Raw genomic sequence first — 27,321 nt, forward strand, 5'->3', positions numbered from 1 at the left:
CTCTTTATTTCCCCTTCCACCCTCCCTGCCCATTTTCGATGATTCCTGATTAGAGAAGCAACATTTACTGTAATTTCTAAAATATTAATGTTGACTCTTTTTTGAAGATTTCTTTCTTTCTTTCTTTCTTTCTTTCTTTCTTTCTTTCTTTCTTTCTTTCTTTCTTTCTTTCTTTCTTTCTTTCTTTAATGACAGACTTGTCCCATGGGAGGGACAAAGCGGTCTTCAAAATTACAGCAACTTCAACAACACTGTCAAAATCTACCTGTCAGTCCGAGATAGAATCAAAATCAGTATGTGTCCGTGAAAGAAAAAAAAATGTTACCATTTCTGAAGGCCTTAGTATTTTCCTAAACTGTTCTGTGGTAGATAGTTGAACCCTGCATATAATTCAATGTGCTTCATGTGGCCATCTATATAGGTTGTATCGATTATAAATATGTTTTCATCATAATCTTGCCATTAAATAAAATCCCTATCTATTGAACATCTGGGAAGATGGAAACTGTACTCACAGTAGTAATAGTGCATGTGTATCTCTGGCAGTCTGACAAAAATCTAAAATTTAGCTGTAGGATGTCCAAGTGACTGTGGCCGCTAAGGCTTAAGAGGAGGCATGAAAGAAATCTGTGTTAGAGCCAGAGTTAGCACTTCAATTCAGGTCCGGACTGCTGCGCTGAAATCCACCCTGATAACTTGTTCTGGGATTCCCTACCTCTGGCGTTCACTTCTTGTACAATCTTACATTTGGGCTCTCTACTTAGGACTTTTTCTAAGATCAAGAAAGGTTAGCCCGCCCTCCTTGTCGAGGTTCCTCCCTGGCTTTCTGCACTTGGCTGGCAGCACGGGCTCTTCAATTCCCGAAATCCCCCTCCTTCCCCCAGGGATCCTACTGTGCCCACGGTCCCGGGTGTGTACTAATGCAGCCTGAGAGCCCGCCACGCCCCCAATCCTGGCTCCAGCCAGCCAGCTTCCCGGCGCCCCTGGAAGAGAGGGACTCCCAGAAGGCTGTTAGTCCTCTTGGGTCAGGAAAAGAAGGGGTCAGTGCCTCTTGGGTTTTGAGGTGGATGCTCCTGAAGTCTCCGTGCTCTGGGAGGCCACTAGACGGCCTGGCACTAGAGACTCCTGATTGCTGGACTCCTTCCGCTTGGAAAAGTAGTTAGGGTTAACTCTCAGACTCAGGAAACTTGTTTCCCACGCCGGAAGCAAGGGTGAGCACTTGGGTAATACAAGAGGTTCGGGTTCCCAGCTGGTGTCCCGGGCTGTCAGGGAGAGCGAGCGGCCCTGGTAGACGGGGTTCAGGAAGGCCAGTTCCAGTTCCAGCTCCAACCTGAACGCAAAAATTAGGAAAACAGGTGTTTCATTGCCTGGCTAGTTCAGTCTTTCAGTAAACGAGGCTCTGCTACTTATCTGTTGAAGATTTAGCGAGGGGCCGTCACCTCTGGGCCGGGCATTAACTGGTTTGGTGAACAGCTGAGCTTCTGGGGGAGGAACTTGGGATCCTCAGCACAGATGTTTTGCCCTCAAGACTTCCACCTTCATTTTGTCTCTTTTTGCGCTAAGGCAAAATACCCAGTGCCTCTTCAAAGACGTCGCTTGGAAAAGCCGAGCTGGTGCTGCAGACTCCTCCAGCAGCCCCCACAGAGGGTAGGATCAGGTTTCAGATCCCAGAGAGGCACTTCCACAGCCTGTGCTTCGTTTGAAGTAGAGATGGGGTGTGAAGTAAAGGCAGGCTGCACAAATCCTGTCCAGGACACAGTCGGAACAGAAAACCACTGTTTAACCTTCAGGTACCTACCACCGTTTAGTTTGGTGCCTGCTCTCATCTTGAGTTCTGTGCAGGTTATTGGAAGAGGGAGTTACGAAAGGTTTTTCATACAACGCTAGTGCTGCTGCTGCCGCCACTGCCTGCCGCCGCCATCACCACCATTACCACCATCACCCCAAGAAACTTGGCAGTTATTTCATCTTTCTTGAATTTTGATGAGAGCCATAGGATATCTCTACCTCGTGTATCATTAGATGGACTACAATCCGGAGCCCACCCAGAATTAGGCCTCTAAATGGCCACAACCACTGGGGAAACCACTCCTTTCTGGATTATAACCCTGTTAGGTGGTTCCAGTTTTGAAACACCTACAGGCTTAGGTTAGTGCTTTTCCTTTCCTTTCTCCAGGTGTTGCTCAGATGTGTAATTATTCCCCATTCCCCAGAACGCTTCCCATTGTCCTAGGAGCTCCCAACGTCCTTGCTGCCGTGGGAGGCAACAGATGTCTTATTTTTCAGTGGACACTCTTAAAGGTAAGCCAAGTATCAAGATGACTCTTCAAAGAATTTATTTTTTTCAGAGGAAAGAGGAGGAGCAGTGCGCACAGTTACTGGCGCACTGCTGATTTCTAAGGCGGTGAAGCCCGGGATGAAGTCTGTGAGCTTTCATTGTCTTAAGGGAAACTTAGCCTTTTTTCATTGCGATCTGTTGTCTCTGATGAGATGACTGAAAGAGAAGGCACTTAAAACAGGAGGGTCTCTATAAACTACAGCTTTTCCCACAAACAGTACTTTGAGAACAGTACGCCTTACAAGTTCACTCAGGTATTGTGTCCTCTCTACAAGGAATATTCATGCTGGTCTTTTGTTTCTCGAAATGAAACCCGCAGAGTTGCCCAACAGTTTGGAGAATAACTCTGTGAGACGTCTATATGTGCGTCAGTTGTTCCAACATTCTGGGTTTCTTCTATCACATCCTTCTTCTGACTACCCACTCGCTGGTTCCCAGAGGAAATTGCCCAGCAGACTTACTCATCTTGTATCGGTCACATTTCGAAAAAGTTGCCCCTTTTTTTTTGGAATTAAAGGCAGGTATTTATTTCATCTGGCGATGAATTTTGTCACAGTGGTGTCAGGGTAAAAAAAAGTCCAGCGTCGTTCTCCCTCACCCAGTCCTGCAGGCATGAGGCGCGCAGCCATGGGGAAATCCTGGCCACTGTCTGGGATGCTACAGCAAGCTTTCCTGGAGCCCCGGCGAGCCAGCCCAGGCAAAACTGCACGCTGTGTGCAGACACCCGAGTCTAGGGAGCGCGAGTGTCACTCGGCACGCAGAAGGCCTCGGGGTTTGGAGCGGCGGCGGTAGCGGGGCAGCGGCGACCCTGCGCCCGGGGCTCATTAGGAGTGGAGCTGCCAGGCTCACCGTAGGACCCGAGCAGCATTCGCGTCGGGGAGGGAGGGGGCTCAGAGGGCATTCGCGTCACTCACTCCGATTGGCCAATGAGCGCCGCGCCTTGGATGCCTCTGACCAATAGAAAGAGGGAAAATTTTTGAGTGACATTTGAGAAGGGTGGGAGAAAGGGAACCTGGGAGCGAAGTTGAAGCTAAACCGGGTAAGCTATAAAGAAGTTGCAGGGGGGCGCTTTGGGCTCCCAATTAGGAACAGTACCGGCTCCCAACCACTACGGACGACTCGGACTCGAAAACACCTCGCCTGTCCCCAACCCGTGTCCTCCTCCCGCTGCTACCCCCCTCCCCGATTCATGTCCATGGGACGGCAACCCAGGCGCACTCTGCCGGCTGCGGGTGACAGCCGGGAGGCTGCTGCTGAGGCTTGGCAAGCGCGCAGGCTTAAGAGCAGTTAGGGGGCGGGAGCCTCAGCAGCCTCCGCGGCTCTCGAGGACATAAGGTAGGTGAGGCGCCAAGAGCACCAGGTGATGCCCACGAGGGGCTGTCGCGCGTGCCACCTGTTAACCCTGCGCTGCGGTGCCCCGTGTGCGACCGCGGGAGTCCCCGGAGGGTTTAATGCGTAAGCTGCACTTCTCAAGGAACCCCTCAGACATAAGCCCCGCGGGGGGGAGGCAGCCGGAGTCGGGGGGCAGTGGAGGAATTTTTTGCACCGCGGAATCTCGCTTTCACGCGGAATAGCCTGGCTTGGCGCGCGCGGCCGGCCGAGCTCCTCTCCGCAGTCCTCGCTTCGGCCGTCGGTGCTACCTCCCGGACGCGGCAAGCCGAAGCCCAGTCTGCCCCTGGGCCGACCAAGTTTTAAATGTCCCGGGTTGCGACAAGCAGAGTATGGGTGCAGAGGCCCTTTGGGGCCGGGTTTGCGGAATTGCAGTGGGTTTGAATTTAGCCACAGATGTCTTATTCCGTGATGTTCTTGTGTTCCTAGTGATCTGTAAGAAGTCACCCGCGATTCCGGTTTTCTACAAACCAGCTCGGAACCAGAGAGGTTGAAAAGCAAACGTCGGGTAATATTATGTCGATTTCCCAAGGACCGGGGTTCCCACCGCGGATCAGATGAAAAGCTTGGCTCCTCGGGAGTCCTTCCAGCATTTTATACTTAGAGTCCCAAAGGACTGCCCGGATTTGCCGTGAACCAGCAGCTTTCTTTTATACTTTCCGCCTCAAGTTTTCACGAAAGTATTTTGTTTGCCGCGTTGTCCCGTTCCTAGCATCTTTCGTGTCTTCCCCGAGCACACTTCAGCCTCCTCGTCTAAAATTATGTTTCTACCGAGTGTGATCTTTAATTGAAAGTTAACTTTTGGTTTTGGATGAGTCTGTGGAGTTTACGTTGTAAGAAGAAAGGGAGGAGCCCGAGACACAATGAAAGAAAAGTCTAAAAATGCTGCCCGGACGAGGAGAGAGAAAGAAAACAGTGAATTTTATGAACTGGCTAAATTACTGCCTTTACCCTCAGCCATCACCTCGCAACTGGACAAAGCATCCATCATCAGACTCACGACCAGCTATCTCAAAATGAGAGTGGTCTTTCCAGAAGGTAAGCGGCTGTGCCTAGATTGAATTTCGAAGGAGTAAGCCTAATTCAGCAGCACAGAAATGTTCTTGGGCTTGCCATTCTCTGGGTTACATTCTCTCAAAAGGGAAAATTAATCAAGCTACTTGACCAGTTAGCGACAAAGGACTTTCCCTGCGTTTCCTAGTCTTTCTCTTCTTCCCCGTATTTTTCTTCTCTAGCCCATTCGCTATGTTTGGTTGGGAAACAAGGAAATAGTGTTTTTATCAACATTTAGCTCAGTTGAAAGTAGTGCTAATCCAAGCATGACTTTCCTTTTTATTCCTCTCGTCAGAGATGTATCCAATAGAAAGCAGAAGTACTGCTTATTTTTGCTAGGTATAGATTAGACGTATAAACATAGTGCTAGGTACGCTAGATAATTTACCAAAAAGGCCACAATTCCGCGAAAGCGGGCATGTGTGCGAACTGTATGCCTTGACTCCACCAGTCTCTTAGCTGTTCATAGTAATTTGGTTCTCAATTTTTAAGACGCCCAGAGATTCCTAAACTGGAGCTCTGTGAGTTGTATTTCTGGCCTTGGCGTTATCTATAAGATCATAAATTTGTCTCAAAATAGTCGATTTGAAGAAAGTAGAGCAGACAGAAATGTATCCTCGGTGGTGGCCGACAAACCGAGGCCAACTCTCATAGGGCCTAGAAGTTAGAATAACAGCAGCAGGTATGATTTTTAGTTGGAATTTCAGTTACTAAGACTCACTGTGAGAAGCAGAGAAGCCTCCACAAAGCATAGTCTTGTGTGAAATCATTTCTACTTCGCAGGAAAAGTTAATGCTCTCCAGGGAAGAAGTGCTTTGATCTTCCATTTGCTAACCCTTACTCACCCAACTAACAAACAGAATAGAAAAATATTTTGTTAGGGGAGGAAGTTTTAAGATTGTAAAAGAATGATTACTAGACAAACAAAACTTCTAGAGAAAGATGTTTGTTTATTTACAAATGAGAACTTCTTTTTGACCCGTTGTTGGTTTCGGGTGTGTGAGAGGTGTTATTTTTAATGAGGCGGCCAGTTATTGCTGGGAATGAAGTTTTTCTTCACTTGGTATTTGTTTAAAACTTGCAAAAGGGTTGCAAACTAGTCAGGAACACCACATGAACCTTCTAAATAATTTATTTCTATCATCAAACCCATCAGTATAGCTAGTTCCTTGAGTATCTCTTCTCCTTCTGAAATCCAGGGAGGAGAGAAACTACACTTTAGAATAGATAAAAAGTTTTTTGCTTTTTTTTTTGTTTGTTTTGTTTTTAAGAAGAAAAGAGAAAGGCTGGAAAAACTAAAAATTACACTTCTGATCTAAACTGTACTGGGAATTGCTGATGGGAGGATCACCATTATACCACACTGCCTTCTGCTTAAAAAAGAGATCTCCTTGTCTTTTATACTGTCAGCGCCTACTTTATAAAAATAAAGCTATTTCGAACTCCGCTGTTGCGCTGTTCCTAACAGGATTATTAGCAGTGATTTGTCAGCTACTGCGGTCTCAGTGGGCTCCCTTTCTCCGTGATTTCTAGTGGGTCTCCTCAATTATTGGTGCCGATGTCGCTTGCTGTTTGATCAGAAGCAGCATATGGTGCTGCTAGTGGGGCAGTGAATAACCACAGGAGAAGAGTAGAGGGCTGGTTTCCCCAGCAGTCACTCAACAGAGCCTGGGAACCGACAGGCTAGAGGCCCTAGTCTGCTCAGTGCAGACCCGCGGTAGGGAGTAGGCTCTGAGAGGCTCTGGCTGGGTATTTGTGTTTGTTTTATTTTTGTATTTTAAGAGAAGAAGTTTTCCTCTGAAGACGCTAATTCTTAAAAATTAAAAATTCCTTTAGAAAGAAACGGAAGAACTCGAAGTGTATTCTTGCTCTGAGGTCCTCTGGATGACCAGCTAGGCCATCCCCTTTGGCTACTTTAACCAACAGGGCCGTCGACAGTGCTCTCTCACCGCACTCAGGCCCCTCCCACCTCTCCTCTCCCCCTCTCTTCTAAGGATGAGTGTGAGTTTATGAGGGGCGGGGATGGACGATGTGTGAACTCTGCGCACATCATTTATTTCGCTAGCTTCTGTGGAGTTCATAACTCACGAGCAGCCTCCACTCGATGAGTAAGATAGGATCGTCAGAACGGCTGGCACCTAGGGATGAGGTTTAAGTTTCAAGATTGTTTGGGCTTCAAAAACACTAAATCGAAGTACAGCCCTTTACTATATTAACGAAAACAACAAGGCAAACAACTACGAAACTCACCAGTTTTCAAAGGCGCAAAATAGTGACAAGCCGCAAAACCAGGCACCACCTGCAGGTGGTGCCAAATTTGGATTTAGCTTTTGCTTAGGTTCAGCCTAAAGCATGCTGGTGAACTGAACACTTTACATCGCTGTAATCTTTTTGGTGATGCTAAATAGAATTTGAAGTTACTTTACATATCGTTAAGCTTTCCCACCACATAACATTAATTAAGTTTTGTTTTAAGAATAAGCATAGCTGTTTTATCACGGCAAACATCCTATCACTTTTGACATGGATTTTATAAACTGTCTAATGTAAATGATTACAAATCTGATGGCACGGCCATGGGCATAACATTGGAGTAAAACTTGGTTTTGTACACATCACACTATTTATATTATTGTGTAATGCCAATGGCTATGTTTTGATAAGTGAATAAAAAATTATTCCACACTTACCTGAAAGGGGATGAGCATAGAAAATAGGTCATTCCCTGTGCATCCCCGCCATTATCATTGTAGTATCTGGGTCCATGTTCTAGCATTAGTGTGCTTATTCAGAATAGGTAATACTGAACAGTTGAGTGAGAAATGAGGGGTGGAGGAAGAAAGAAGGGCGATGGAGATAAAGATACAGGTATTTGGAATAACCAAGAATTTAGCATAAAACTGGGTGTGCTGGTGCACACCTGAGATCCTTGCTCTTAGAGGTGGAGGCTCAAAGCAGGAGCACTTGTGGAAGTGCTGGGGGAGAAGGAACAAGCTTTGGATCAGCTTTACAGATTTAATTTTTTTTTTTTTAAAAAGGGAAATTAAGGAAGAGCACTGGGAGATCATTGAAAATGCTTATCTTCTGTTTAATCACATTCAATCTAAAAATAGTCTTGAAACAGACAAAAATGCAGACTGTAAAAGTGTACAAATCTTTGTTGTTATCAAAACCAGAATGATGGTATTAACGTATTAAAAAACAACGATAACATAATTTATATGCAAAACAGGACAAATTCAACTTTCAAAGAAGTGCATACTTTTATCTACTTCTATTATAGCTTTGGCCAAGGGGCATTTTTTCGTGCAACATAAGCTGTAAGATCAAATATGGCTTTAAATCTTTAACTGTTTTTTTAATTTTGGTAGTATCATTATGCTTCGTTGCCAATATGTCTATGAAAAATAAAAAATAATCACAAGGGTTGAAATTAGTAAATATTTATAAACAAAATTTCCGAGACCTACAACATTCATCTAAAACCTGAAATCCTTAATCATTTATTTGAGTTAAGTCGGGGTGGGGGGGGGAGAAGAAGCTAAAGAATAAAAGAAGCTCAGTTTCCCCGTGGGTGTGTGATTTAAGGCTGTTTTTCTTGCTGTTCAGGGAAATGATTGAGCATTGGGTTTCCATGTTTATTTTCTAACACAAGTTTTTCTCATTTGAAGTGTCCTTTAAACACAGTTTATGTTCAAGTCTGCTTTTCTTCTGCTTAATTCCAGTTTTGATGTGCATTTTAAGTGGGTGCAGAATTAAACTGTGTGCAAGGCAGATTTATGACTAGAATGTGTAGAATAGATCAATGATTTTTTTTAAAGAAAATGGATGTATCACAAACGAAAAATAAACAAGAAGCGAAACATCATAAGCTATGGTGGGATGCTTTCAAAGGTGGCACAATTATCCACCTAAGACTAAAATGTAAACATAGAAGGGCAGATCTTATTTTTAGGGGGGTTGCTTTTTCTTTTTGGGGAATCTTGTTATCTTTGAATTTCTGCAGTCAGATGTAAGTCCCGAATGCAAACTCCTGGATTGCTGCGGAATTCCCTTTTGGGTCCAAGTATTTCTCAAGAGAAGGAGACAGACAGTAACAATAGTGATTATTTAGATGCGTTACTATGCGAGTATCTTGAATCAGACAGGTTATTCCGAAGGTACTAATGGAATGGGTAGAATGGGGTAAACCTTTTTCACAGGTTTGGCACGTTGGCAGGTTTGACACTCTGGTCGCTTTTTATCTATGACCTTACCACACTTTTTTTTTCCACCGCGGAAAGCTCTTAGCCCAGTAGGTACAAGTGGTATGTCGTCGGATCCATTTTTGTATCATGTCTGGGCTTAGTTTCCAAATCAACCTGGTCTTAAGCTCTCAGAGAATTGGCGACGTCTCAAGCCCTAACTAAAAGTCAGGCCTTGCTAGATATCAGAGTGTGACACATCCTTTTTGCTGCCCAAAGCACTACCATCCTCCAGGGTACTTATACGCTTAAAGGAAATGGGATCTTTCCCTCATTCTCGGCAGGATCTGATCCGTAGGTAACCAGGTGAGATGCTTCCTTGCTTTGGAGGCGAGGGTCTATGGAGGGGGCATTACCAAGCCTGCGCATTCCCGAAGACTGCGCATTCCCGAAGACTAAACTCCTTTGCGACGACACCTTCAGCCTCCACGCAGGACACTGGTCCCTGGTTTTAAACTAAACCCGAGGAAACCCCAGTTTCTTGTAGTGTTGGAAAATGCGCAGCGGGTGTGGGCTGGGTTGCAACTGGAAGCGCAAGTCCCGGGTTGGGATAAAGCCGGAGAAACTAGTGACCCGCGGCCTTCAGCTGCGAACGACACAGACAAACAAACACTAGAAGATTCCTGGCACAGCCACCGCTGCTCTGGCCGGGGAGAGGCGGGCAGGCAAGGGCAGGGCACACGCTGTAGGTTCATGCACCGGCACAGCGCAGGCCTTTCGGGTGTGCAGGTAGATCGCCGGAGCCATTGAGAGCCCTGTCTCAAGCAGTGACCTGGGACAGTTCCTAGCGCTAGCGGAGACACCGACGCGCCTCGTTGGACAAAGTGCTCTGCCCTGCAACTGCACCAGGTCCAGCGCAGAGCACCCGTTCCCTGCCGCTCTCTTCCCTAGAGTTCCGCACTTCACCCGCGACGAACGAGAGCCTAGAGGCTGCTTGATGCCACAGCCCCAGGAACGCCAGGGCAAGACTTTCAGCCCTGGCACACACACGTGGTATTTGGGGTCCTGGTTTTCGTCCTCGCGCACTCCGCCTAAGTAGCAACCACTACCCTCTGGGGACTTGAAGTTAGAAGGATGTGGAAGGGCTTGTATCACCCTTGTCCTCAGTAGAAGGGTCCCAGGAGACCTCCCTATTGCCTCGGAGACTTACTAGGCATTGTGGAGAGGACACATTTTTATGGAGATGCCGTGCTAGTAAGGGAGCAAAGAAAGCAGGGGCCTCTACAGCAAGCTCTTCTCTTTCTGACCGGCAAAGGAGGCGGTGATGCCTGGCCTGTAATCTGTATTTTGTCAAGGGCATGAAATTCATTCGAAGAAAAAGCCCGATCAATTTATTTTTGCTGCCTGCAATAACACAGCTGGATGATGCTTTGAGCGCGCGCTAGACTGGGGCTCATCATTCATTCACCAAGAACGGGCCTAAATGGTGCCTGTGGGATTAGGTCAATTTTAGTGGATCTACTTCGCCTCATTTGGTTACTAATTGGTTTCTTGTTTTATAAATCGAAATCTCATTTTCAGGAAATTACAAAACCCGCGCAGTCAGTCCATTGAGGTAATCCTTGGGTCAGGGGGTATTTAAATGGAAATGGCTCAACCGTGCACCGAGGGTAAAGCAACAGTGAAACTTGCTTGGGTTTTCACATGAAATGTGAGCTAGCCCTTTAGATTCATAATAGATACACCCCTTCTAATACTACTTATGTAAATATGATAAACCAGATTTTAAGGAAAGTGAGGGGCCTGAGAGAAGCAAAATTTATCTGCTGAGGTTAACGTGGCATATCTTGGAAATCTTCCAAAATAGATTATGTTTTCCTTTGTCTTCGGCCACTTTAGCTGGGGAAAATCCTTTTGTCTGAAACCTGATTTAGTTATCGCCTCCCTCACAGAGAGCCCTTTTTCCTTTGCAACACCGTGTTCCCTCTGCCTCGCCGAGTTACAAGGGAATCTTTAGATCTTGTTCTCACTGTAATCCCGCCGCAAAAGGAGCTGGTTCCTCCTCATTTAAAACAGACAATCAAAGGATTTGCGAATTTTCTGCGGCAGGTCAAGTGCAGAAACGAAATCTCAGTTGCCCCCCTTGCCAACTGAAACTGGGTGCTGGGGGGCTACACCGAAGGAAAGAGTTGAGAGAGTACTTGGCAGCACTGTAAGACTTGGGGAAATGAGAACCTTAATCTGGTTGGGGAGGTGTCCTCCAAGATTTGGAGGGTGAGCTCCGCCGGTAGAGCAGGGCAGTCAGTTTCTTATAAAACATTAACCCAGACTCAACCGTGTGGTAAGTTTCCTCTGCCTACAAAAGGGAACGCAGCCTCTGTGAAAACAAGTTCCTCCCAGGTGTGAGGGGGGCGCAGAGCAGGGAGAGGGACTCCCCTGTTAGCTCGCACCCGCTCCCACACCTGCTCGGGCTGCTTATTAACCTGTGGGGCAAGTTTTGTTTTCCCTTGTAGGCGCATGCTGATGAGGGCACAACCCGACAAGGCAAAACAGGCACCTAGAGTTCTTAGGCAGGATATTTTTACCCGCCCCCCATCAACCTCCAACCCTGCGACCCCACCCGGTGATTTGAAGGCGGCTTCAGGCGACCCTCAAATTTTTCTATTAAAGACGTTTGTTTGCTTAAAACACAGATATCGCTACCTTGAGGGGTTACTAGGACTAGTCCCAGACAACCGCAGCCTCAGATCTCTAGCGCGCCAGCGGAAACGTCCTGCCCTCTGATCCCAAGAAGCTTCTGGTTTTCTGGACTGTGCTGGGGCCCAGGGTCGCCGCCAACCAAGTCTTTGGCACTCCCAGAAAGGTCCTTTCTCTTTTCCATAGTGTGGCCAACGCTGGTTACTTCTGGATTGGAGACGAAATTCAGGAGGATGAGTAGGGAGGGGAGGAAGGGAGGCAGCAACAGGAAGGGCTGTGGCTGAGAACCGACCTACCGACCCTCCAGTACTTACTGGTTCACTGGGATAAAACTGAGGCCAGAATCACAGAGTCACTCAGGGGAGGGGAGCTGGGCGTGCTGGGGCGTCGGGAAGGATCACAGGGCGCTATGGAGGGAGGGGCAGTCTTAGGAGTGGAGCTGCAGTATTTGCAGAGCAGTGCGGAAATCGTTAGATTTATTTAGGTGTGCAAACACCCAGAAAGACCCCATTTGAGCCTAAGGGGCGCTAACTGTTACTCGTTGTCAGGGTTTTTAATCACTTGCTTAGGAAACAGGTCCTAGCTAACACCTTCAAAAAACTAACCGAGTGTTTTATTGTGAAAAACCCTTTCTTTTTCCATATGACAAGTCCAGCATGTTTGTCATGGTGTATATTTCAGAGTATTTGTTTCTAACGAAATAGATCGCCTTTAAAAAACAACTAAGTCTTGTTTGTGATGTATATACGAAAGATTTAACTAGTGCAGTAATTTTTTCAGCAACAGTTAAAAGATAGCCACACATAGTTTAGCATGCCTTTGCACCTTTTTTTGGTCACTTTTACTTCTTTCTTGATACGGACAGTAGACTATAGTATATATAACTATACAAGGAATCTTACATAAAAATTTCTTAAGGCATATTTAGAAAAAGATTGTGCCAAAGGCTTGAAAGATTAACGTGCTAAGACAAAAGGGAAGAATTCCCTGGTTTTGTTGATAGATGGTATTAGAATAGTAGAAAAACCGATTCTCTAGGTCCAGAATAGAGCGAAAATAGCCAGAAAAGTCCGTCCTTGGTGTTCTTTTAGGAGGGAATAAGGGTATGGGATAAGGCCTGGGAACCTAGGGAAAAGAAAAAGAGAAAATTGCCTAGGGATTCTGTTGAAAGAGAAGCAGGAAGTTATCCACAAACAGGTTTCTCCAAGAATATTCAGGTCAGGCTGAGGAAAACCAACGTCTAGAAAGACCCGCAGCCAATCAGAAAGACTGCCAGGGACTGAACCTATGCAGCCGGTGCCCTCTGTTTTTTTCTTTTTTCTTTTGTGTTTGTTTGTTTGTTTGTTCGGGGGTGTGTGGCAGTTGCATTGACAAAGTGTGAGGAATCTCTAGGGCTGCTTAAAAGGATGAGGATGAAAACTGAAAAGTTGGGACGAAAAATAACCCCCTCCTGTGTTAAACAGAACAGGAACTCGCTCAAAGATAGCATTGGGATTGTCCAGGGCGGAAGCCACTAGAATTTTTGGGCAAGAGTTGCCAGCTGACCCAGTTCCCGATCTAGCAGATTGGATCCAGAAAAGGGAGGTGGTAACTTATGATGCTCCAGCTCCCAGGGCGAGACAAACTGCTCTTTAGCCCCCCCCCCCCCCCCGACCCCCGACTGCCTATAGAGCCTGGGTCCTCTCGCTAATGTTTGTGTGTCTCCACAGGGCTTGGCGAGGCGTGGGGCCACACCAGTCGAACCAGCCCCTTGGACAACGTTGGTCGCGAACTCGGCTCTCATCTACTCCAGGTACAGACGCAAGACTCCTGGTCGCCCAGGCACTAGCAGAGCTTTTGTTTTTCAGGGGGAAAGTAAAAACAGTGGAAGGGGCATCCCTTAAATCTGAGCTCTTAATCTAGCTGGATGAGCCAGTGGTGCCTGCTTCTGGAGGCTGAAAGCAAAGGCAAAGTGACAACCAAGACTCTGGGTTTGCAAATCAGCCTGGTAAGGTCCCAGCGGGGCTCTGTCCAGAAGAGGGGGTTCCGTTTGTCACTTTTCGGCTTAGAAAACTGAAATGCTCTGCTCCAGGCCTGGGAGGTAGGGCTCAGGGAAGCATCTGAAATGAAGAATTTGCCAAAGAAATAACCAGAATCTTCAGTAAATGCCCTCAGCGCTTTAAGCCAGAGCATTCCAGAGCCAGCTGTGTCTGCAATTCATTTGTCTCTTCCCCGTAGTTCCCAGGCATCTTCCCCTTGCCAGCGCTTCCCACTTTAGGCTGGTCCAAGCTCTGTGCAAGTCCAACACACACACACACACACACACACACACACACACACACACACACACACACCACACAAGCGCGATGAGCTTAAATAATCTGAGGGAACTATTACTTTGTTATTTGTAGTACACAGGGGTTTTTAACTGTCCATTGGCCACTTAAGTCCCAGAACAAATATTTTAAATAATAACTCCCAGTGGCAGTTTTAGGGGTGACACTTGTTTTCCACCTACATCCTCTATTATTATCAGGTCCACTGGGGTCTTCTAGAGTGGTAGCCTTGAACTCTGAAGCCTTGGGGAACCCGTCAGCAGGACGCTTCACTTCCCATTACTGCTTTCCCCTCTCTCTCCTAGACAACAAATAGATTTTAGTTTTACTGAACAAAGACAGAGCTTGGGTGAGTGTTTCCCACTATGGCCTCCATGTTGAATTTATCTAGAAAAGCCTATGCCTCTCTTCACTGAAACATCTTGCCTCAGAATAGTACCTTGGTCTCCCATGCCATCTGTCCTTGCTCCTGTGTGTGTGTGTGTGTGTGTGTGTGTGTGTGTGTGTGTGTATTCCTAGCAGTGTGAGCAGGGAAATAGCTTTTAACCTTCATGCCCATCCTGCTGTTCTTGCTCCCTTCACTAAGCAGTTCTTCCTTAAACTGGAAGTTCAGGGGTTCTTCCCTCCCCTCTCCATTGGCACTACTTCCCTACAATCTGATTTTCCCTTATTGAGCCCCACACAGCTCTACATATCAAGGTTTTACCTTAATTTGTTCAACCAACAGGCACTGGGAAGATCAATTGTGTGCCACACAAAAAGCACAACAAGCCCTACCCGCCCCCCCCCCCAATAATTCCATTCTTAGATGTGTCCATTTTTAGTGGTTCTGTGGAGCTTTTGGTGGTATAGCCATTACAAAGAAAATCAAGATTGGGAAAGAGGAGGCCTCCTTTCAGTTAGGGAATGCTCACCGTTGGGCTAAAGACCAGAAGGAGGTGACACTAAAGGCAACCCTCTAGTTGGTCCCATGTTTCTGCAATAACATACTCTCCTCAATTTATCTTTTCTTCCTCCTTGTCTCTTAAAAAAAAAAAAGACTTTACATTATTGGCTGTAATGTGATTTGAATAAAGTCCTAACTCTGTTTCTTCTCTCAGAGCTCCAAAGCTGTGACAAAAAGGATCTAACCTAGCACTTGTCACCTGTACTGTTTAGGGGCTATGATCCCAGCTGGTCTCTAGTCTAGATGACCTCCCCCTCCCCCACTCCTAACTTTGGTTTCCCACTGCCAAATAGACAAATTTAAGACAAGAATGTATTATCTCCCTTTCCTGATTTCTACTTACACAGCATCTGGATTTTCAATGGGAGAGATGACAGGGATTCACAACAAAATCTCAATTTCTCAAAGTTTTCAGCCTTGGTTAATGGTGCTGTCTTCTGATTAATATCTTTACTGAAGCCAGGAAATCAACCTTACTTTCTCTGTCTGCCACCAAATTAGTATAAAATTTACATTCAGTATCATCATTAAATTAGACTCTCCCCCCCTTCTTTTTAGTCCTGCTTTTAGTGTGCACTATATGGGCTCCTCATCCTAACTCCTGTAGGTCATTCTGCTAGGAAAAGGGAACATAAAATTATATTATTCTCTTGATTAGAATGTCTGTTGGAATCACAATGTCTGCAGGAACAATTGCAGGGTCTCATTGACATTCCAAACTCTAAAACTCCACTGAGTATGTACTTATGCAGTCCTATTGAAGACCAGTTCTTAACATACCAAGTTAACCCACCCCTCAGTCCTTGACTTCATTACATCATTTCTTCTGCTTGAGGTGCCCTTCTCTTTAGACCCTCTTCAAGGGTTTGCTGAAACTCCAAAGTGAGGCCTCTGTGATGCTTAGTTGCTGACTCTCTTGCCTGTTTATCACTATCTACTTAATTGTGTGGTCAATGCATTAATTTATGTTCCTTGAGAGCAGTCTGAGTTATGTTAAATCTCCATGGCCTTGTTCACAGAGATGCAGGGGCAGGGACAGTCTAGGAAATTTCTTTACAAAGAGCCTGCCAGTTTGATGCATCTGTGTAAACATACACAGATACGCACGCTGTAACACTACATTACAGACTGGCTGCTCAGAGAAGCCTCTCATCTCCTAAATGTGCCCTGCCCTCTTCTGACTTTTTCCAGAGTCTTTATCAGCTTGCTTCTGTCCATAACTTTCAACTGCCAGTTCTTCCACATCATCAGTGTCTGCTCTCTGGCTCTCCCCCGCCCCCCTCATCACACCACTATGCAACCCCTCAGTACTGACACAGGTTCTCACAGGAGCCACTGACCTCAGGGTTGTACCTATTTCCTGTTGAAGGCTGAGAGTCAACTCCCACATCCAGAGCTTTTGTGGACATCTGCCACAGATTTCTTTTCCCATTTCAGGGCATTAGCCTTGTCTGTAGCCTCTCTCTGAACTGCCAATGTGCTGAATACTTACAGACCTGGGAGGTTCAAAAGAGGAGACGCTCATGGCTGTCCTCTGCCCTGATGCTGGACAGTCTGTCACAGTCCCATCTTTCAGGACTGACCGCTTTCCTCCCTCCATTTCTCCAGATCTCTCACTGTATTTCTGCCTCCCCAGACTCTGGATGGCTTCATTTTCGTGGTGGCCCCAGATGGAAAGATCATGTACATTTCAGAGACAGCTTCCGTTCACCTGGGCCTTTCTCAGGTAGGTGAGTGGTTCACCAGTGCAGCCTGCAGTGTTCACAGCTGGAATTGTGGAAGAGGGTGTCCCCAGAAATTTTATATCTGCATTTGGGCACTAAAACATCCTAGGTGACAGACAGGAAGACTCAATAGCTCCACTTCTGGACTGCCCTCATCCTTTAGCATCTATTGCAGAGTCAAACAAACACAACTTTTTGAAATTCTTACCATAAGCCAGACACGGTGTGGGAGGAGTTTACATACTTATGTTGTTTTTACCAGACCTTACAAGGGATGTGATTGTAATGATCATTGTTCTCATTGCTACTGATATTTATGATTATTTTTCAGGTAAGGAAGCTGAGAGACAGATAAGATGCACCAGGTAGCAAGTAACAGAGCCTATTCCTTCTTTATGGTCCCACTGACCCCTTGATCCAAGTTTTCAGCTTCTTTCAGGGGCATTGCACCACTACAGAGAGAGTAACACTGTCCTCTTTGCAGGTAGAGCTGACTGGGAACAGCATCTATGAATATATCCACCCAGCTGACCATGATGAGATGACAGCAGTGCTCACAGCCCATCAGCCTTACCACTCTCATTTTGTACAGGGTAAGGCAGACAGGCCTTGAGCTTCTGCTCCTGCCAATCAGCCCGGGGGTTTTTCTCTAATCTAGCTTTCGCTGGAACTGTTGCTTGGAGGCCAACCTTCTCTCCTCCTAAGACTTCCTCTTCTTTCTCACAGAGTATGAGATCGAACGCTCCTTCTTTCTAAGGATGAAGTGTGTTTTGGCCAAGCGTAATGCTGGCCTCACCTGCGGTGGCTACAAGGTGTGTGGGACACATTGAAGGTGCGCTCTGAGGGTGGCCAGGCAGGACTAGGCTTCTGGGGTGGGGAGAGTTGGTTCCTGGTTCAGGAACCACACTTGTGAGTCTAGGACTTCATAGTGAGGCCCTCAAAGTTTCACTATGGTCTTTAAGCTTTGTGGGAACTTGGGGGACACTTAAAAGACTGTTTCTGCAGGGCCAGGGAACTGGGCTGCTTTTAGAGAGGAGCTTTAGAATTCAAAAGCTATAAAGTCTTTTGGACCCTCAGTCATTTGGTGCCCATGGAAGTTAAGAACCAAACCCTTAGCTGTAAGCTGGGCTTCTCTAGTTGAAAGTCAACATTCTAGTTGAAAGCACCCTGCCCTGACTCACCTGGGTAGCTTGGTGGGAACCGCCCTCTGTCTTTATTTTCTTTCCTTCTGCGTTCCCCCATGACGAAGTCCCTTTTCCGGGGAGGGAGCACCCAAGATTCCTTTTGTGGCCAAGTGGAATCTTACGGCGGCTTCAGCTAGGGAGCTCTTCCCTATTTCTTGCCCCTCACCCTCCCACACAGGTCATTCACTGTAGCGGCTACCTGAAGATCCGCCAGTACAGCCTGGATATGTCTCCATTTGATGGGTGCTACCAAAATGTGGGCTTGGTGGCTGTGGGTCACTCCCTGCCTCCCAGCGCTGTTACGGAGATCAAACTTCACAGTAACATGTTCATGTTCCGAGCCAGTCTGGACATGAAGCTTATTTTCCTGGACTCTAGGTGAGTAGGCAGCCGAGAGAGAGAGAGAGAGAGAGAGAGAGAGAGAGAGAGAGAGAGAGAGAGAGAGAGAGAGAGAGATTGAACAAGGGCAGCACCAGATCGCAGCATTTGCTGACGGAGAGCTGTCCCTGGATCTTAGTAGCCCATTGTGCGGGTGGGGCGGGGCATCTAATCAGGCTTGGAGAAATGGGGGAGGAGCGCAGGTGAAGGGTCGGGGAAAGTCCTGCATTCATCCCTAGGGTGTTTCCCCTCTCCAGGGTGGCAGAGCTGACTGGATATGAGCCTCAGGACTTGATTGAGAAGACCCTGTACCATCATGTGCATGGCTGTGACACCTTCCACCTGCGCTGTGCACACCACTTATGTAAGGCCCCACACTACTCCCAGTAAACCCACGTGGGCTGAAGTCCATCAGATTGCTCATAGTTCTCCCCAGAGGGGTAGAGGTGGCAGCAGTACAGACTCTGAAAAGGACTGCTATGTCCCTGTCTGGTATTTCTGACTTAATGGAACTGCTAATACTAAAGGAGACAGGGACGAGGGGTGTGTTTCCCTAGTGGAGTTTTATTCTTCACCTGCAAACATCACTAAAGATGAGAACTATTTAAACAACCTAGGCTAAGTTTCTCATGCGCATTAGCTCACCTGGCTTTTGTCTCCTAGGAAGGAGGATTTAGGGCTAGAATTCTGCAGTAGGAAAAGCCAGTCTGGGAAAAATCCTTAACTTTCAGTGTTTTCCCCCTTGCTGGTGTGTGGAAGACAGGGGCACCAGGGAGGGGTCATACCAACAATTAGCATATAATAGTTATAAGTTTGTGGGAGCTCCAGACTCAATGCAGTTTAGCCAGTCAATCAACTGATTGGAATCTGTCCCACCTGCATTGGTGCAGTTATTGCAGCACAGAATGAGTTTGCACTCAAAGCACCCAGCACTGTCGGGGGCAGGCAGCTCACCATCATCTGCCTCTGTCTTCCAGTGTTGGTGAAGGGACAAGTGACCACCAAGTACTACAGATTCTTGGCTAAGCACGGCGGCTGGGTCTGGGTGCAGAGTTACGCCACCATCGTACACAACAGCCGCTCCTCCAGGCCGCACTGCATCGTCAGTGTCAACTACGTCCTCACGTGAGTGCCACAAGTGCTGTCCTGGGACTACCAGGACTACCTTCTCTGACAGAGAGCGTCTGTTTTTGTGTGCATGCCAGCCAGGCTCTGGTTTGATGCTGGTTTTGCACACCCAAAGGTCAAAGGCTTTGAAGTCCCCATTCGTTGTTTTCTAGGAAAAGATTTAGGAGCCCCCCCCCATACTGTCCATATTTGCTTTCTTTTTTCTCTTAACCTTTTCAAGCGAACCCTGTATTAAACAAAATTTAATGCGACAGAAAGAAAAGAGAGGGAGAGAGGGAAGGATCCGACGTACGGAGCCATTTACTGTTAACAAACTGGACATCTGTTTCACTTTTTCAGATCTGGGGTTTGAAGTTCTTAATTTTAAACAGAGTCTCCAATCAAAGTTAGAATTCTGAAAGAGTATTTTTTTCCCCTTCAACCACAAAGGGGGCCTGAGTGACCAAGAGAGTCTAACTTTAACTCCTAGAATGTAAAGGCTACGGGTTAAGCTGCAACAATTTGTGAGTGCATCTTCACTGGATCTGCAGGTGTGACAGACAGACAGCTGCTGCAGCTGCATTGGACCCTTGTTTTTTTTTCAGAACCATGCCTTACAGCTGATCATGTGGTCAAGTATGTGCCTGCTGAAGAGTGTTTGTGAAAGTCAAGTTGCATAGGGCTGAAATCTGTATAAAGGAATCTTTCATGTGTATAGTTCATTTTTTAAGGCATTGAAAACATGTGATTTTTATGGGCCCTCCAAAATCCTTTACTTTGGAGGCACTGACACACCAGACACTTAGCAGAAATGCTATCTTGACATTAGGAAGTTGCCTAAAGGATGCTCTTTGGAATAGAATAGGGTAGACACGATGAGGCTTGGATTCATTCCATATTGCTTTAAATTGACAAATAAAAATATAGCTGCTGGAAATATACTTAGCAATAACACTTAGTGCTTCATTTAAGAAGGAAATCTAATCCAATAAACTCAGCAAATGAATTTGGTTTAAGTAAGGATTGTTTATTTATGAATAATAGACGAAAAAGAACAATAGATGGCTACTTAGCATATTTTAATTGTTTACTTTTTAGTAAACAATGTTAAAAACCATACTTGATGTTTGTAATAGCAAAAAAGTAGTGCATTTTAATACAGAGTAAAAAACCTACCATTATTTTGGGTATCATGAAACAAACCATAGACCTAATGGCCACAGTTTTTCATATTATTAAAATAATCATAAGAAAATGGCAAGGCATAATTTATAAGATGAATTTGTGAAACTGAAGTAGCAAAGGGTGAAATTGGCTTACCATGGAAAGAGAAAAAGCATTTTAAAGAAAGTGCTTTGTATGTCTGAGGCATCACAAGTATTTTATATAACCTCAGTTCTCTGGTGGTGGCTGTGGCTAGTACTCATTCTTTATCAAACAGCAGGGTACATAGTCACACAGACGCCTGTAAAAGACCCAAATGCAAGGTCTACATCCTAATGGGTAAACCTAATGTGTTATCTGCCATTTTGAAACGTTTGTCTTGTTTTCCAGCGGGTAAGTGTTCTTTTTCTTCTATTGTCTGGGCCATGCTTTACACACTCTTGAGAGCTGTAGAAATAGACCCTCAACTTTACATCAGATTAAAAGGCTGTAAAAGCATAAATACATGATGCACACATTTGCTGAACATTGTTTACCTCAACTGTAAACAGAAGGGAGCACAGGTGTGGATACACACAGGGACCCAAGATGGACAACTGAAGTCGGTTACCTGACCCTCCCTTTTTAAAACGAGTGTCATCTCCAATTTCTTGTATAAAAATCCTCAGAACAATTTTTGTATCTGCAAATGGGGAAACTGCTTCAGATGAAATGCCACTAGTTGGCTCTGTGTGTGTTGATGGAATTTTCATAATAAACAGGTTGCTATTTGTTTGATGTGTATATCACACATCTGGCTGGACGTTACTAATTTACATTGTTTTAGCTGATTAAATAGATGGCTGTTGATTCTTGATAGTAGTGAATCACCACATTTGCTCCTAGGGCTACTTCTCCATGAAGCCAGAGACTGGTAAAGTGAATCCTTTCCAAACACACTACCTCAAAGTGCCCTTAAGCACTAAGCAAGCTCTGAAATAACTTGACACTCCAGATGTTTTCCAAATGTAAACACTTACATAGTATACACTTTGAAGTGATTTTTCATGACATGAAAGCAAGGGAAATTTTAAGCAACCAATGGTCAAATGGGAGTGTGATATTTTAGTGGAAGCTATGTTGTGAGAAGTTTCTTTTTCTAAGTTCCTGATGGCAAATGTATTGTTAAAATATACTTAGGGAAATCAGTCATAATTATTGAATAAAATCACCAACGAACAGAAATCTTCCTAACATTGCTTTAATAAGCACCTGCAATAGTGTTTGTAGGAAAGGGTGGATGATTTTAGCAAAGGTATTGTATACCTTCTGCCTTACTGGCTTCTATATGAACACCGTATTTTGCAGATCTGAAGAGAAAGCTGAGACAACACTGTAGCTACAAATATTCTTGGTTTCTCCAGTGCCTGAGGTTCAATGGAACAACAATAGTGTTATCGTAACATCACCCATGATAAAACAAAACCACAACTATTTTATGATTTTTGTAAGGCATGTATAATCTTAGAGAGTTCTCTGCCACATAAAAACCTTAGATAATTATTGCACACAGCTTTCAAATGTGTGCTAAGTTCTAGAACTAACCTGTTCCTAGTATAGGAGGACAGATAAATTGAGAAAGTAACTAGTTACAGTCACTGCTGGGGAGAGGCCTGAGAGTGTAACATACAAAATGTAAGTACAATGTATGAAGAGTTAAGTCTGGAGTTCCTATGTACTTCAGTTTAATTGGTAGTAATAATTATTCATAACTAGTTCAGATGGAAAACATTAGTATTTGATGTGGAGAAAATTGAAAATGTGAAACACCCAATAAACTATGAAAAGTAATTTAAAGGAAAATGGAAAATCCTGATTCTTTTTTTATAATTACACACTCTGTATATTTTAGAATTCAAAACTACTCTTCTAGTTTTAAGATCAATCTAACAGTATCATAACAATTTGCCAGACTTGGATGTTGAGAGAACAGAGCACTGCTGACACTTAACTGCTCCTCTTGTGTTTCTCCATAACTGCGTGCAGTTGAGGTTTCACGTGTACACTTCCTACGAAATAATTCCAAATCAAGTTATGGACATTGTGGTTCTTACATGTCCTGCATAGCTACTGTATCACATTTTAATATTCTGAATTACTACCTATTGGAGCTAGCAAAAGTATAGCTTAGCATTAGTTTATATGTGCCATTAAAAATCAGTCCTCCACGAATATTGTCCTAGTGTTCATTGATAGATGACTGAGAGAGGGGCAGTATTTTCAGTATTTTGTGATGACTTCTGTAGTCCTAAAGGATAGATTATTTTAAACTCAATTTGTAATAAGAATCATAGACGAATACTATTCTGATACCATGCTTGGAAAATAAAAGAAAAATTTGATTTTGAATGATCTGACAGATTTAATATTTTCAGTACCCTCCTTTTTTTGCTGGTAAAGAGGCGTTCACTGTTTACTAAATTTAGAACACCATTTTTAGTGGAAATCTCAAATAGTGTTGTCTAGTAATTTATAGATCATATAGTAGGAAGTAGTTTTCAATGTACAACTTCAATCGCTGTTAATAAAAACAACAAATGGAGATAATCCAGATTAGTGGCTATCTCCAAAACATCCCTCTAGTTAGTAGAGAAGTTGGCTAATGTTGAAGGAGAGATACTTCATGCCAGAGAAAAATGTTTTCAGTTAAATATTGTGCCTCATAATTTTCATAATTAAAAAGATCTTAAAATGTTAACATATTTAGTGAGTAGAAAACTTTATATATCCTTACTTTAACCAGGGATTGTTAAAAAAAAACTCTCAAACTTATTTATTCTTTCAGATAGTTCAATGGTGCTGAATTAATTTCAATGTTAAGATTTAAATTTGCTTAAATTTATTTAAGGGCCAGTGATATTCCTATTGTTAATACAACTTAGGAAATAACTTTTCAAACTTGGTAAACAATATAATCATCAAAATTTGCTTCTCTTTTATGTTGTCAGATGAAGGAAGTCCTTGCTGACTTACTACAGTAAATATCAGAGTTTCCTCTTTTATTTGATTTGATTTGATTTGATTTATTTTATTTTATTTTATTTATTTTTGGTTTTTCAAGACAGGGTTTCTCTGTATAGCCCTGGCTGTCCTGGAACTCACTCTGTAGACCAGGCTGGCCTTGAATTTAGAAATCTGCCTGCCTCTGCCTCCCAAGTGCTGGAATTAAAGGCGTCTGCCACCACCACCTGGCAAAGAGTTTTCTCTTATGCCTCAGATTTATGGAGTATTTGTATAGATTTAACCTTTTGATGGCTCAAAATAGTAACCATGCACTAATGTATACCCATAAAATAGATTCCACCCTTAATTGTATTTAATATCTATCACAATAATATTGAATATCAAAATTGTTCACAGATGATTCTTTATAATCAACTTTAATAATCAGAGAAACAGATTGAAGGCACACTGGTATTAATAGCAATTCATAACTACCAAAACATTCTATTAAAAAGATCTGAAAAAGCACCAGAGCTGTGAGATTTAGTCTTTCTTTTATGTACATAGCACTACTATTCACTTTAATCTTAAACTTCATAAAAATGTTCTATTATACCTTAATTAAAATTAGCTTTTTCGTTGTGGTTGAGTTTTTTCTGTTGTTGTTTGTTTTGTTTTGCATTATTCCTGAGACAGGGGGGGGGTTCTTTGTGCATCTCTAGCTGTCCTGGAACTTGTTCTATAAACCAAGCTATTTTTGAACTTGGAGATCTGCCTACCTCTGCCTCCAGAGTGCTAGGGTTAATGGGGGCAGCACAGCACCCAGCTATTTCTGTTTTAAGCTTTAAAAGGTCTTACTGAGTAGCCCTCTAACACCCAATCTGTCTATTTCACCTTCCTGAATGCTGACATACCAGTGTGATATTAGCCATATTTGCTTTGAGTTCATCTTTTTTTTGAACTTGAAAATGTAGTGTTCTCTAAACTAACAAACACTAACTACATATTTCTTTCAAAGAGTCATCTTAGTTGCTTGATTTGTTTCTTGAGAGTTCTATATAGTGGTTGGATCAGAGATCTCACTTCTCATTTGCTAAGTGAGGAAACTGAGGCTCACATATGGTAAGTGATGAAGCTAGAGAGTTTTCTAATCTTTAAAATTATTATTATTACTACTACTATTAATGTATGATCATGCACCATGTGCATGCAGTGCTCCTGGGGGTCAGAAGAGGGCATTGTGTTCCCTGGGACTGGAGTTACAGAAGCTTGTGAACTGTTGTGAACATGTGAGTGTTGGGAATCACACCCAGTCCCACTGGAAGAACACCTATGCCATTGCTCCAGTCCTCAAAAACCAAGAACTAAAAACAAAGAAAAGAAAAGAAAAGAAAAAGTTCTGGTTCTTTGACAATTCTTTGATCATATTCATCCCTGTTTCCCCAATGCTCCCAAGTCTTCCCTTTTCCCCTTCATTTCCCTATCTACCGAATGTCAAGGTTTTTATTAAAAAAATACCCCTCCCAAAACCCTGAGCCCAATTTGTGTTACCCAACTGTCACACTCCTAAAGACAACTGACTGTCCCTCTCCCAGCAGCACTTCCTGTCAATCAGCCGCTTCCCTCCTCCCTTGTCTGGGTTCAACTTATTATGCAGTTCCTGTGCATGCTGTCACAACTGTCATGAGTTCGTATGTGGAAATGCCTGGTTGTGTCTGGAAAACACTGTTTCCTTGAAGCTATCCACCAACTTTGGCTCTTGACAATCTTTCAGCCCTGTTTTCTGAAAATATCCCTGAGTCCTGCGGGGAAGGGTGTGATATATATGTCTCACTTAGGGTTGAATGCTCTACAATCGTAGGGTTTCTGTGCCGTCACCTACTATAAGAAGAAACTTCTCAGATAAGGGTTGAGAAATGATCTGTGGGTTGTGTAATAACTAATCAGGAGTAATTTTAATAGTAAGCCTATTTAACAGAATAATACTGTTTTATTCCCTAGGACTTATGACTTATCTTGACATAGATTCTTAGCTTCTGTAACAAAGGTATGGGTTCCATCTCTTGGAGTAAATCATAGATTCAATTAGAAAGGAGTTGGTTATTCCTATAACATTTGTGCCGCGATTGCACTAGTTGGAATATCTTATCAGACTAGTCATTACTGCAGTTCTCAGAGCTCTAAGCTAGATTAACTACCTATTACCTCAAATATTCATTCTTTTTCTTTGTGATGACACCATTAAAAAATACTTTCTTGAAGAGATTTTGAAATATCAAATATATTGATGTTAATAGTGGCTAACCTATCATGTAATGGAACATCAGAATTCATTATTCCTATCTAATTATGATTTTATGCCCATAGAACAATCTCTCCTCATTTCTCTTTTTCACCTGAAGCTAGAATTAAAAGGTCTGTGCCAGTGACAACATCTGTACTGGCTGGTTTTGTGTGTCAACTCGACACAAGTTAGAGCTATCATAAAGAAAGGAGCCTCCCTTGAGGAAATGCCTCCATGAGATACAGCTGCAAGGCATTTTCTCAATTAGTGATCAAAGGTGGAGGGCCCAGCCCATTGTGGGTGGTGCCACCCCTAGGCTGGCAGTCCTGGGTTCTATAAGAAATCAAGCTGAGCAAACCAGGGAAGCAATCCAGTAAGCAGCACCCCTCCCATGGCCTCTGCATCTCCTCCTGCCTCTGTGTGAGGTCTTATCCTGACTTCCTTTGGTGATCAACAGCGATGTGGAAGTATAAGCTGAATAAACCCTTTCCTTCCCAACTTGCTTCTTGGTCATGATGTTTTGTGCAGGACTAGAAACCCTGACTAAGAGAGCATCCTACCTTTTCTACATGAGGATGAAGATTGAGTTGGTTTAAGGGAGAAAAAGTCAGAGGGGGAGAGTTGAGTTTGAGTGAGGAAGGCCTGTGGTGGTCAGCCCACCCAACTTCAAGATGGGATTTAATGTGAATTCGTGATGGAAAATTAAAAAGCTGCCTTGACATCACTTTTTCAGAACTATCTGTTCAGATATTAATATTTTGCTTTTAAAGCATAGTGATAACTTTTTCAGAGATATTTAGTTAACAACATATGATTTTCCCTTTAAGCCTTATTAAAGACATTTACAATATTATTGTAATAGTATAGGTCCAATATTTTTTTCCGATTTCTTGCATCTCTCTTGATTACAGATGTGTTACTGCTGCTGTTCATTTCACTTTTACTACCAGGTTCTGTATTTATGTGCTAAGCCAGATGTTAGATAACTGGTAAAACAAGCTGTCCTGTTTATCAGATTTTACAGAGTTTTGTGTGTGTGTGTGTGTGTGTGTGTGTGTGTGTGTGTGTGTGTGTATGTGTGTGTCTCATGTCTTCCTTCGAGAGGATTTGGAGATGGTTTTAGTGACAGCAGTTGTCCCTTGCTGTCTTACCTGAGAGCTGGGAACTTCCAAGCATTTCTTCAGTTTCTGTGCTATCCTCTGATCTCTTGGACCTGCCTGCTTCTTCCTTTCCTCCTGAGTCTACTGCTCCTATCGTTGCTGCTTTGCTGTAAAGGATATAGACATACAGGATCTTCCCCTTCCTTTCTGGATGATAACGACTCTGTTATCTATTGAGTGATGTCCAGTCTCGCCTCTCCTCTGGCTTTCTTTTCTTTTGACAGGAAGGGGCTCTGATCTTTGAGTCATATAATCAGGGACCATTGCCATATTTGGAGGCTAAGACATGCAAAAGTGGTTCAAAAATTAAAAGGATTTATTTCAATTACAGGAAAGCATGGCTTGGCGTGTGTAACTGGACCTGGGGATCCAAGTGTGCAGTCACAGCTATCCCAGAAGCTCAGGCAGGAACAAGT

The 27,321-nt window shown here is 44.0% G+C and overlaps 1 protein-coding gene across 1 annotated transcript in view; it reads left to right on the forward strand.

The window, feature by feature from the left end:
• The first annotated feature begins 4,590 nt into the window (after positions 1-4,590).
• Positions 4,591-27,321, forward strand: part of Sim1 (SIM bHLH transcription factor 1) — an 85,130-nt gene continuing 62,399 nt past the window's right edge. The window contains exons 1-8 of the mRNA XM_052164086.1: positions 4,591-4,765; positions 13,371-13,453; positions 16,559-16,648; positions 17,131-17,239; positions 17,373-17,458; positions 18,009-18,208; positions 18,466-18,572; positions 19,186-19,333. Of these exons, the coding sequence (XP_052020046.1) occupies positions 4,591-4,765; positions 13,371-13,453; positions 16,559-16,648; positions 17,131-17,239; positions 17,373-17,458; positions 18,009-18,208; positions 18,466-18,572; positions 19,186-19,333 (998 nt within the window). The remainder of the gene's footprint in view (positions 4,766-13,370; positions 13,454-16,558; positions 16,649-17,130; positions 17,240-17,372; positions 17,459-18,008; positions 18,209-18,465; positions 18,573-19,185; positions 19,334-27,321) is intronic.

Source organism: Apodemus sylvaticus, chromosome 19 (assembly GCF_947179515.1).
Source record: "Apodemus sylvaticus chromosome 19, mApoSyl1.1, whole genome shotgun sequence".
NCBI lineage: Eukaryota > Metazoa > Chordata > Mammalia > Rodentia > Muridae > Apodemus > Apodemus sylvaticus.